Here is a 13,011-nt window from a genome sequence, read left to right as displayed (position 1 = left end):
TCATTGTGACAACGACGTGCTGAGTTCCACAGATCCCCTCACACACACCCCCACACACACACCCCATCTCGCTGGAGCCCATCACGATGAGACGACCACTGTTTGAGTCCACTTAATGAGAGTGTAGAGTCAGCGCTCTGGCTGCAATTACAGTGTTTAGGACTATTTAATGATATGTTAATGGCTTGGCTGTATTACCTCTCAGCTGCCCAAACAACATTAAATACCCCGCGGCTGATTAATCCTGCCTTCACAAAAACATCCAATTAGGAGGAAAATGTTGAAATCTAGATCTGCCAGCAAGTTTTTTGGGGCCAAAAAGTACACCAGCGCAAAATGAAGCGTGACGAGATTTACAACAAAAAAATTAACTAAAAAAAAATACAATTAGAGATGACAAATGAAGTTTTTAAATGTACGTTTTGATATCTTAAACGTCCACTCAGGGATGCGATGCCAAAACACACTGCTCTTCATCAACGCTCAGCGTCATAAAGGTTGTTCACCTCCGAGAGGACGTCGCATCAGACCGCTACGCCCACCTCCACCTATCTCGGCTCGCAGCTGGCTTGTCAGCCTCATCAACCCGCAGCTTCATTTGCGCCCATTGGGCGTCGTCTAGGTAAGACGTACCTGCTCCTGACTCGTTCATTCTCCCTTCGTTTTACGTCTCTGTCAGCGCACCAGCGCCTTTAACTCATGTTTACCACGCCTCCTATCGCCGGTCAGTCTTGGCATTTCCAGGGTCGCGACTAGCTCGTTCCGTTAGTTCCCCGCTCAGGCCGCCGTAGCCCTCTCTTCCCTCTGTTGCTAAGATCGCTCCAAATTCTGTCAGTAGTTCCAGTTTGCATTTCAGCTCATTCTGGCCTCCGCCCCAGCTGCCGCTGGTCTCCTAATCGCAGCACCATTTTCTTAAAGCTTTTCATGACTAGTAGAGGGGATCCGCCTAAAGTTTCATATAAAACGCACCTGAAAACAAACGGAGCTATGGGCAATCTTTTATTTACAATTTCTCTTTTCTGTAAAAAAAAAAAAAAAGCCGTGCTGCCCCTTCTACCCCAGATCCATGCAAGCAGCCCATCCACACAGATGGCAGAGCGTCCGAGCGCTGCAGCTCCAAAATGGTGCAGTCATCAGGTATCTGAAAGAGAAAATACCTTAACTATGGACCCAGCAGGTAGATTACCCGAGAGCAGAGACGCAGCCTACCTAGATCCGCGCTTATCATCTGGTGAACCAGGTGGAAACGTAACAATGCTGCAGGAACACACAAATGGCTTCATTAGTAGGTCCAGCATCCACAACAACCGCAATCCCAGCCATTGACCGTAGATGGCTTGACGATCTCAGTTGAGCAATCAGGAACTCAAGCCACCCAGGCAGCCGACATACACGGGGAGAAACAGTCACGCGCACACACACCTTAGCAGCACCATCAATCACGGGGCCGCTCCTGGTGCACAATGTGGGGAGGATGGTTCTCCTTCCCCCTCAGTCGGGCCTATGTCGCACCCCGAGTAGTCTGGTCATCAGAAGCCGCTCGTAGGCTCTCTAATTTTGCAGCTTCATCGCAGCCAGCAGACCGGATCTCATCTGCGTACTTTCCAGTCGTCAATCTTAACCTCCACCCTCGAACAGTTAGCTTCACCTGCACAGCGATACAAACTTCACGAGTCCTCTTTCAAGTGATTCATAGTTCACAACGCCGCTCGCTCTGACAGCTTTCTTTCCTCGTCATCCATTGGTTCCGACCCATACCAAGGAGGCATACACACAGTTGGTACGCAGACATGCGCGCTAGGTGGTCAGCGTCATCTGTACAGCCGTCAGTTCGATACACGCGACGGGATAAAACCAGCCAACGTTCTTCTGGTAAATGAATGGTCAGTAATTACCGCTGGAGCTAGTCGTAGCCGACCACAAAGCTCGCTCGTATAAAACAAGCCTCCCGTTCCCCGATACTCCGACTGCTTACCACCAAGCCGGACCGTCGCTGGCAATATGGCTCTCGAAGATCTAACTTCCCTGTTATGTGGCCGATTACCTAAAAGCGTTTCGGTAATCCCTTTCTGTCGGTCGCTACCAGCCGTTGGAGCAGGACGTATGGCGATCCTCATTGGCAGGAAACTAAACTCCGGCCCGACGTTGACTCTCGGTCTCGTGTACGTGCTCTAGTCTACCGCGCAGTAGGAATCCTGACTTGTTCTACCCTTTTCCTTGCGTTCTCTAAAGAGCTTTTGGGGGATTTACAGGCCCCTATTATTTAGCGATCCAACTTCGTCTCATTGCCCCCAGCATAAGATAAAAACACTCCAGGATTTCGAGAATTACATCCACGCATTCATCCGTAGTTGCATTAATTAATTAATTAGTTAAGCAGGATTCGTATATCCGTACAACTTAATCATATTACAGCAGATCACAGGCAGCCAGTCTGTCCCTCCAGGTCCAGTTATAACTCCCACATCTGCCTCCGTGCAAAGCATTCCTACAGCTTCCCTTCTTCAGTTCTTTCCTACATCCGCAGTCTGCTCGCTGGAAGCAACTTTCACGCTAAGCTTTAGCAACCTACCACATCATCTAGTCTAGTCTGGTCATCTAGTCTAGTCGAACCCTGCTGTGAATTTCTTCTCAAGGGATTTCTAAGCATAGCTCCTCTAATCCTGATAGCTGGAAACCCATCTCATTCCCATCACTTGGGAATCTCATCACTGCACACCAATCCGGCGCCTTCGTCCCCTACATCAGAGCTCCACTCATGCGCTTTCCTCCTAGCCTTCTATGGATTTCAGATACGGAGTGAGTTCACACTGCATCTAAAGTATTCAATCAGTTAGAGACTATCTAACTCGATACTAAATTCTTCCCTGACCACTACAACCGCTGCCCGTTTCATCTGCCTCCTCAGACTGATCTCAGCTGAGATCCTCCCCCTTGCCACTTCTCGGGCCATTCTTTTAGAATAGGCGTTGCCTCATCGCCATCGTCAGGCGTCCCTTCAGCTTCTCTCCTTCAGCTCGGCCGCTGGTCATCCCCGGCCTTCTCATCCTATATCCTACCAAATCTTTCAGCTGTGCTCGAAGCTCCACATGCAATGTCTGCAGGTGAGCATCTCTCCAAATAACTGGTGGTGGAGCCCTAGTCATCGTAAATAGCTACTAAATGGTGAAATTCTTCTTTTTGTTCATTGGTCCCACAGTGACACTTAGTGGTTGATTTGTGCTTTATTTTGAAGAGCGGTAGATTTCTTCTTTGCGTATTTTGTGTTAGGCACTTCCTGTTTCGCTAACCACGCAGAGTCAGCGTTAGAGCCTGAAGAAAAAGAAAATTTGTAAAATAGCGCTCTTGGAAAGCAGAATGAGGTAGGAATGTGCGCAATTGTGTTGTGTGAACATTTATGTTTATTTATACATTATGTATCCTTTATTTATGCTACAGTTTTCACTGTGTCTGACAAGAAAGGTCAAGACTGCACCCGTTCGGAACTCCCTGCATCTGGCTGTCCATTCCGAGAGGCCGCTACAGTCACCTCTAACATTTATTTCACACCTAGGGAAGCTAGCAGGGCCCAACAGGCCCTCAGCCCTGCCGGCTTGGCCTCGCAGTCCATCACACTGCTTCGCCATCAGTCCCGCCAGCGTGCGGGCCCTATCGCCTATCAGTCTCATCAGACTGCAGGCCCTGACTGACGCCTATCAGTTCGGCAGACTGCAGGCCCCGACCGACGCCTATCAGTCTCGTCAGGCTGCAGGCCCGACTGACGCCTATCAGTTTCGGCAGACTGCAGGCCCTACCGACGCCTATCAATCTTGTCAGACTGCAGGCCCTACCGACGCCTATCAGTCCCGTCAGACTGCAGGCCCTACCGACGCCTATCAGTCCTGTCAGATTGCAGGCCCGACCGACGCCTATCAGTCTCGCCAAGCTGCAGGCCCTACCGTCGCCTATAAGTCTCGTCGACTGCAGGCCCCGACTGACGCCTATCAGTCTCGCCGAGCTGCAGGCCCCAACCGACGCCTATCAGTCTTGTCAGACTGCAGGCCCCAACGACGCCTATCAGTCTTGTCAGACTGCAGGCCCAACCGACGCCTATCAGTCTCGTCAGACTACAGGCCCAACCGACGCCTATCAGTCTCGTCAGACTGCAGGCCCAACCGACGCCTATCAGTCTCGTCAGACTGCAGGCCCAACCGACGCCTATCAGTCTCGTCAGACTGCAGGCCCAACCGACGCCTATCAGTCTCGTCAGACTGCAGGCCCCAACCAACGTGGTGCGCCTATCAGTCATCTGACTGCAGGCCAGCCAGGCCTCGGCCCGGCTCCCTCTTTTGGGGGGAAGACTATCCCGAGCTCGCCGAGCAGACCGCCTGCTCACGGCGATCCTCGGCTCACGGTCTTCTGCCGGGTCCGAGCGCCAAAGAAATTGTACCATTAAATCTTTTTAACTGCTATTTTCTTCTCTGTGTGAGTCTCTCCAGATTGAAATGGAGCCTTGGCGAAAATTCAAACTGGGAGACTCGACCAGCTTCACCACATCATCTAATCACTACGCCCGACCGCAGCCAATCCGGACCGGAGCTTCACGCCGCTCCAGCCAATCGTCGTCCAAAGACACCTTCAAAAGTCCAAGCTACCCTGGGGTCTTCCTGCTCGTCAGCCGTGCTTCGACCCACCTCCTCCCCTTCTCCACCTTCACCATGAGGGTCGTCCTCCAGGATCCCTTGTGCTCTTCCTCTCCAAGCTCCGCTCCACCATCAGTTTCGGTCCCGGGGGGAAGACTATCCCGAGCTCGCCGAGCAGACCGCCTGCTCACGGCGATCCTCGGCTCACGGTCTTCTGCCGGGTCCGAGCGCCAAAGAAATTGTACCATTAAATCTTTTTAACTGCTATTTTCTTCTCTGTGTGAGTCTCTCCAGATTGAAATGACACTGCCACATAGATCTGCGGTAGCCATATCTTTTGTAAATGAATTAAATAAGCCATAACATGTTACAAAAACAGTGTTTAAAAAGATTTCGCTGTTGTTTCTGTGGATATCTATTTGAAATACCTTACAATATGAGGGAGATGTGAAATAACATAGCCAGGCTATCTTTTTAAACATTTTATTTTAAATCCCAAGGCTCTTCAACATTTATGTTGGCTTTCAGGGATTAATCTTTGCTTTGAGATCTGTTTATGGCATCTATTTCGATCTTCTTTTGACGAGTTTCAACCTCTGAAGCAACACATAAATCGGGACAAGTTCTGCGTAATTTACATGTTTTGATGGTGTTGCAGATTAATAAAAAAAAAATAAAAAGGTAACATACCATATTAGACCAATAAAAGTCTTTCTAATTAGTTATTCTTGATATCTTAAAAGGTGTCTTTCGGAATCGGATAGTATTTTTGCAAAAATTTGTAGTTCTTTAGGCTTATTGCATTGTTTATTTCTTGGTTCGGTAAAGGGGTCCTAAAGAGCCACGCCAACAGAAACATGTGTCTTTCCCTGCCTTCCGCCACCACTTAATCCATAACACCGGCGTTTGAAAAGTACGATCCTCAGTTTGCATTGAAAGCGGTGGATAGTTGTTTCGTTTGTGATAATTTAATTTATGGCATAAAAAATTCAAGCAATAATCCTTGGATAATGTTTTACATTTTTCATGATTAGAATAAATGTCATGTTTGCTGCTGTGGAACATATTTTCTCTATTAAAATAGTTAAAGCTTACATTTACTCATCTTGAGATAGATGGAACCTGGTTTTGTCAGACGAAAGTGCAAAAATTGAGTTTGATTATCACAATAATGTCTTGACCTGTTGTCTCTGTAAAATATTAACCAGACAGTTGGATCTTATCCAAAATGCTGCTGCTAGAATCCTGACAATTCTCAAACCACGGTACTGCCTCTTCATATGTCAAAGAATGAATTTTAACACACTAAGTGGTCTTGAGCCAAAATGTGAAAACATGATTGTTTACAGCAGCTTTAGTTTGAAGAACCTGACTGATGAGGCGTTTGAAACCCTTTGCTTCTTTAATGTTTCTATGTATTTTACGAAATGCTTTATCCTTTTCTCTTTTTTCTTTGTTTATGACTGCTGTACAGTTAAACTTCTTTTGCTGTCGTCTTACGTTTCATAAATGACTGCTTTAGACAACAATTCTTACTTTGCCTACTCCTTTAGGTAAGGCTTACAGTGCAGTGTCATGGCTTTTAGAGCTTCCTGTGTCATTCTTCAGGGTTTTAAGCTGTTGGGGATCCTGGATGTCCAGAGGACACCGTGTGCCAGAGACGCCATCCTGCATGGAGCCGGAGGTTCAGTAGCTGCTGGCATGCTTTTCTTTCTTTCTACCAGTAAGTCTCAAATTAAAATTGGGTTTTCATTTTTCTAAGCATCATCTATTGCTTGTTTAATAACGCTCATTCAGTTTATTATTAGAGAAAACTATAACACAACTGTATACTTTCAGGTAAAGGTCTTGTGTTTCAGGTCTTGTGTTAGAGAAAACTTTCTCTCTCTCTCTCTCTCTCTCTCGCTCTCTCTTGTTTACCAAATATATATATATTTGGTAAACAAATATATATATATGTAAATTTTTCATCATAGGAGTTTTGGAATTACGTCCTTTTGGATAGATGAAATGAGACTTGAGATGTTTGGAATTAATATAGAGAAAAGCAAACTACTTTCATAAGTGCAGAGGTGGAGGAGTGAGGATTTGGGGTTACAATCATTGAATTGATCCACTGATTCAGACTTAAATACACTATGACTGTAAAGTCCTATTTTCAGTCAAAGATCAGTGATAGAATTGAAGTTAGCTTTATTTTTGTAAAATTATATTTTGAATAATACTTTATACATATAATTATATGTATCTAATATATATAGAGAATATCTTATGTCTTATATACATATATATATATATGTATATGTATATATATATATATATATATATATACATATATATATGTATATGTATATACATATACATATATATATATATATATATGTATATATATATATATATATGTATATATATATATATATATATATATATATATTAGGGGTTGAACGACTACATATTTTTTAAGGTCGACTACATCATGATAATAGTCGAGTCGATGTCGACTAGTCGCGGTGACGTCATAGTGACGTAAGCGCAAAAACCCTTCACAACTACTTGGAGGCTTTATTAGCTATTTTCACGGCAAATATTGACCCCCCCCACACACACACACACACACACTCTCCCCTTCTCCTGCTTTTACTAAGTCTATTATGGAGATTCTTTGTGAGCAGCGGGGAGAAGTTTGTTGCACAAAGTCGGGTCTGACTTTTTTTTTCTAAACACCGGCTGATGCTGATGATCTCTGGATAGTTACTATAGGAGTCAAATTATCACACTGACTACATGGTGCTTTTGGAACATCACAAGCCAAACTTGTTATGAACGGATCCCGTTTGGTTACAGCTGAATTCAACGAAACCACCTTCTTCTCCTCCGCCCGACGCGCGGCAGGAAGCTCTGCTGACTCAGCAGATTGAACGATTTAAGATATTTTCTAGTCAACGTCAACATGATAAAAGTCGAGTCGATGTCGAGTTGACTAGTCGTTTTGACGTCATAGCAACGCAAGACGCAAAGCTTTGGAGTAACGTACAGGCTTTATTACCCGTTTTCACGGAAAAATACGGCATTTACACAGAACAGCAACAAGTGAAACAACAAAACATCGGGATAGTTTATGATAAATAATAAGTTGCTGGGAAACCAACATTCAAAAGGAAACGCACAGCTTTTAGATGGCATGTAAAAACAATAAAAAGAGGTGGCACGGGGGCGGGGGGAGTAAATAAAGTTCACTCGCTGTCAGTATTCTCTTCGCTAAGAGTTGTTTTTTCTTGGTTGACATGTAGGAAAACAAGGGCATCAACATGAGCCGGATGAAGGCTTGCCCGCTTTCTCGTAATGGTATTCCCAGCGAGAGAGAAAATCCTCTCGCTGGGAGTGCTGGTTGCCGGAACAGCTAAATATTTTCTGCTGAGGTTTGCCAGACGGGGAAATCTGCCCTGGTTGCTGGCCCACCACTGCAGCGGGTTCGCCATGGTGGGGATCTGCGGTTAGTTAGTTAGTTAGTTAGATCGTCGTGACAAAGACACTCGCGAGCCGGCTAAGTGACACCTTAGCGGGAAGGGGGCGAGTTTTAGACGGCTCGTGTTTTGTAGTGGACTGCAGCTACAACTCCATCTCCTTTTAAAAACACTGTAAAACCACAAATATGCATCCATCTACATATCATTTAAACTAATGTATTAACTTATTAGGCCCGAGCAGCAAAGCGCTGCGAAGGCCTATTGTATCTGTACTGTTTCTTATTACGATTCTGCCCCCCTAAAGAGGTGCCTTTTTGGGGGCTTTATCATATTCAAAAACTCACCAAACTTGGCGGTCGCGACTAGAAAATTTAAAAATTTTGAATTTTAAGGTTGTCGCAAAAATCGCAAAAAAAATTGCTCAACGGCGGCAACTAGCAATTTTCTGTTGACACAATGGTATGAACGTACTTCATCGTAGAGACATGAAATTTGGTACACTTGTAGAGCTCACCAAAAGACTCAGAACTTACATTTAATGTTATAAGCCAACTATCACAGGAAGTCGGCCATTTTGTATTGAACGTCCATTTTTTACCTCGATTTTGACGTTTACAGCCTTCGTATTTGATCGAACTCCTCCTAGGGATTTCGATTGATCGACTTCAAACTCGGTCAGTCTGATCATAAGGCATGTTTGATTTAAAGTTATCAAATTGGTGAGTTTTGGAGCATGTTGAAGGGGGGTTAGCAGGGGTCAAAGTTCACCTACTCGCCATGAAACACGAAACTCTTATATTTCCTATACAAAAACACATAGAGGGACCAAACTTTCAGTGATTGATCGTCATCGGGTGCCCTACAATACCCTATGGTCAAATGATGACATCACTTAGGCCACGCCCCCTGAGAACAGGAAGTGTCATGTTTTACTGTGAACGGTCGCTATCTTAGCCCTTTGACCTAATCAACATGAAACTGTGTCCAGAGACAGAAGACATGTTGGTGTGTTGAGCATTCCAACCCCGACCGGCTTTGACATAGCAGGTGGGCGTGGCGGCGTGGCGAAGTGACCTGTAACGCCGTTGCCATACGTTTGGCTCTGAATTCCACAATTTCGGGCCCAGCTGCTCCAAACTCACTAGGATGGATCCTTATCCACCCACCGACAGGAATTCATAACAAAATTTGGTGGGCGTGGCCTAATTTCTCTATAGCGACCCCTAGAGTATTTTAAATGAACAGCCCCAAGCCATGCTTTAACCTAGAATTACGAAACTTGGTACACATGTGTATCTTGTCAGGACGTACAAAAAAGTCTCTTAGAGCCATGGTCGAAACCCAACAGTAAGTCGGCCATTTTGTATTGAAGGTCCATTTTGGACCTCGACTTTGACGTTTACAGCCTTTGCATTTGATCGAACTCCTCCTAGGGATTTCGATTGATCGGCTTCAAACTCGGTCAGTCTGATCATAAGGCATGTCTGATTTAAAGTTATCAAATTGGTGACTGTATGAGCTTGCTGAAGGGGGGTTACCAGGGGTCAAAGTTCACCTACTCGCCATGAAACACGAAACTCTTATATATCCTGCACAGAAACTCACAGAGACACCAAACTTTCAGTTATTGATCATCAATAGGTGTCCTAAAATACCCTGTGGTGAAATTATGACATCGCTTAGGCCACGCCCCCTGAGAACAGGAAGTGTCATGTTTTACTGTGAACGGTCGCTATCTTAGCCCTTTGACCTAATCAACATGAAACTGTGTCCAGAGACAGAAGACATGTTGGTGTGTTGTGGATTCAAGCCCTGACCGGCTGCGATGAAGCAGCTGGGTGCGGCGGCATGGCGAAGTGACCTGTAACGCCGATGCCATACGTTTGCTTCTAGATTCCACATGTTTCGACCGAGCTGCACCAAACTTGGCCTGACTCATCCTGTTGTGATGCCTGACAATGCTATGTCATCATATTATGACGTCATCTAAGCCCCGCCCCCTCAGAATGAATTAGAGAGATCTTCTGTGTAATTACATAATAAACAGTCCATGTTCGTTGTTTGTAGGGCAATGCTGCCCTCTGCTGCCCACTGAAATAGTTTCATTATTTCAGTAATTCGACACCAGAGGGCAGCATTGCCCTACGGAATGACAGTTCAATGTTGAATTAAAGAGGAAAAAATTAAATAATCTGTAATTCTAACACAAAAACTCACAGAGACACCAAAGTTTGAGTTATTGATCATCCTCGGGTGTAGAATAATATCCAATGGTCAAATGATGACATCACGTAGGCCACGCCCTCTGACAACAGGAAGTCTTGTATTTTACTGTGAACGGTCGATAGCTTCTGCACCAAACTTTGCACGAGTGACCCTGGTGGGATCCTTGACGACCCTTTGTCATCATATTATGCCGTCACCTAAGCCCCGCCCCCTCAGAACAGGAAGTGCCGTTTTTTTACTTGGAAAGCTCCGTTTATGGCTCTCTTGACCTAATCAAGATGATTCGGATGATAAACTCTGTCAATGCTCGCTGCTGGCTGAACCGTGTGGGCGTGGCCAAATGGCGAATATCAGTCCCTCGCCATATGCATACGTTTGGCTCTTATTCAGGCATAGATCATCCGATTGGCGCCAAACTGGATATGTATGACCTTTGTTCACCTCTAAAGAGCCCAACGGGTTTGAAATATAATTTGGCTCCACTGCGCCCCCTAAGTTAATACATGGGTTGTATCTCCTCGACGCATCGACCGATCTGCGCCAGATTTTTCGACAGTCGTCGGGCAGCGCCGCCGAACGCATTCACGCGTATCGCCCGGTGGACGGGCGGGGAAAATGCGCGACAGCTTCTTCGGCGGCTGGCGGGCGGCGGTGCTGGAAACTGCGGCGGAGCTTCCGCGGTAGGGAGCGGGCTGCGGCTCTGGAAACCGAGCGAGAGCTTCTGCGGTGGCCGGAACCCCCGCGGTGGCCAATAGGCCGGAGCGGCGCTTGCTGCGAGGGCCGCCCGAGGCTGCTTGCAGCTTTAATTTTTCTTGTGTCTTGTGACGTATACTGTGCTGTCAGATCAGCACAGGCTGTCACCACCGGCAATCACGACTGCGACTAGTCGACATGAAATGTAAAAACTCGCGAGACGTCTTAGAGTCGACTAGTCGACTAATTGGTTCAACCCCTAATATATATATATATGTGTATATATATATATACAGTACAGACCAAAAGTTTGGACACACCTTTTAATTCAATGAGTTTCCTTTATTTTCATGACTATTGACATTGTAGATTCACACTGAAGGCATCAAAACTATGAATAACACATGTGGAAATATGCACTAAACAAAAAAGTGTAAAACAACTGAAAATACCCCTTATATTCTAGTTTCTTCAAAGTAGCAACCTTTTGCTGTGATTACTGCTTTGCACACACTTCTTGATGAGCTTCAAGAGGTAGTCACCTGAAATGGTTTTCACTTCATAGGTGTGCCCTGTCTGGTTAATAAGTGGGATTTCTTGCCTTATAAATAGTCATGAAAATAAAGAAAACCCATTTTAATTAGAAGGTGTGTCCAAACTTTTGGTCTGTACTGTATATATATAAGCTAACTGGTACAATAGTTAGAGAATTTATGTGCAAATGTACTTTTATTGAAATCTAAACTGCTGAAATTTGATTCAGTATGAATTGAATGAATTGATTTTAAATAAATCTTTACACTTCCTCTCTTCTTGTCAGTCGCATAATATGTAAACAGACCATTTGAATAAAAAAAATGTTTCTGAATTTAAAAAATTTTCTGAATCTAAAAAGATTTGTATCTCTAGTAATCATTCATTGACTTTAATAAAACATTTTTATCTCAGTTAAAATGAGCTGTACTTGATGACTCAGGCTCTTTCTTTCCTGCTGTCGTCAGGTCGAGTGAGGCGCTCCTTTGATGTAGGATTTGCAGGCTTCATGCTCACCACTCTCGGGTCTTGGTATGTTCTCTGGGATTATCACATGTTTCCCTGCCAGAAACAAAAGCTGTTTTTCTCACTTTTGTGTCATTCAGGTTTTACTGCAGAATGAACAACGCTAAGTTACGGGTGCAGCAGAGGGTCATACAGGAGGGCATCCGGAACAAGGTAGTGTATGAGGGAACGTCTCTAGACCCGACTAACAGACCCAGAGCAGACGCTCCATCTGGCCCCTCGTGACGCCCAGCGCCTAATCTCTATAGCAGACAGAATCAAAGCGACACAGGCGGCTACCTCTGTTGGAAGCTTTATTTCTGTTGGCTTGGAAGTCTCTCTAAAGTTTCTGCTACTGGGGAAGTGGTCTGTTAAAGCAGAAATTTTCAAAGTTGCATTTATTCATAAAAACTTTTTCCAATACAAACAAGAAACTGGTCTTGAAGTTTAAACTGAGAAATCTTCTTTTTTTCTTGAGTCAACTCCAATGACATATATCTAAGATGTTCATTTCTGGAACAGTTAATAAAAAAATTTAAAATGCGTAGAGGCTTGAGTGCTTGTTGAAGTTTTGAGTCAGATTTGCTATATTATAAATGATTAGAATGATTTAAGTGAAGCTCCTTCAAAATTCTCATTTATGGTAAAGTATGTCTACTTTTTGTATATTGAACCTCTGGTATAAGTTAGGAGTGATGTCTGGCAGACGAACACAAATGTACATTAAACTTTAAGGTTTTTCTTTCTAAGGTAATCTAAATTGTAAAACAATGAAGTTTGTGGCTGTAACATTAAAATCTTTTACTTCACACACACAGTGCATCTTTGTATTATTCACTGCTCAATAGCAGTATGATGAAATGTTAAATAGCCTGTTAGCCAGAAGGTGTCAGCATAGCCACACTGAAATTTACTAAGGCTCTTCATCAGTCACCGAATCCCTGGAAGACTCATTTTGCTTTCAG

General features: G+C 44.5%; 1 protein-coding gene across 1 annotated transcript in view; it reads left to right on the top strand.

Moving 5' to 3' along the window:
• The window catches only part of cox20 (cytochrome c oxidase assembly factor COX20), a 22,363-nt gene extending 9,770 nt beyond the window's left edge, over positions 1-12,593 (top strand). The window contains exons 3-5 of the mRNA XM_032589422.1: positions 6,231-6,345; positions 12,010-12,073; positions 12,148-12,593. Coding sequence (XP_032445313.1) covers positions 6,324-6,345; positions 12,010-12,073; positions 12,148-12,292 — 231 coding nt within the window. The 5' untranslated portion in view covers positions 6,231-6,323 and the 3' untranslated portion in view covers positions 12,293-12,593. The remainder of the gene's footprint in view (positions 1-6,230; positions 6,346-12,009; positions 12,074-12,147) is intronic.
• The last annotated feature ends 418 nt before the right edge of the window (positions 12,594-13,011 follow it).

Source organism: Xiphophorus hellerii, chromosome 17 (genome assembly GCF_003331165.1).
Source record: "Xiphophorus hellerii strain 12219 chromosome 17, Xiphophorus_hellerii-4.1, whole genome shotgun sequence".
Classification (NCBI taxonomy): Eukaryota; Metazoa; Chordata; class Actinopteri; order Cyprinodontiformes; family Poeciliidae; genus Xiphophorus; species Xiphophorus hellerii.
Note: the sequence above shows the minus strand (reverse complement) of the source record. Positions and strands in the feature narration are given on the sequence as shown.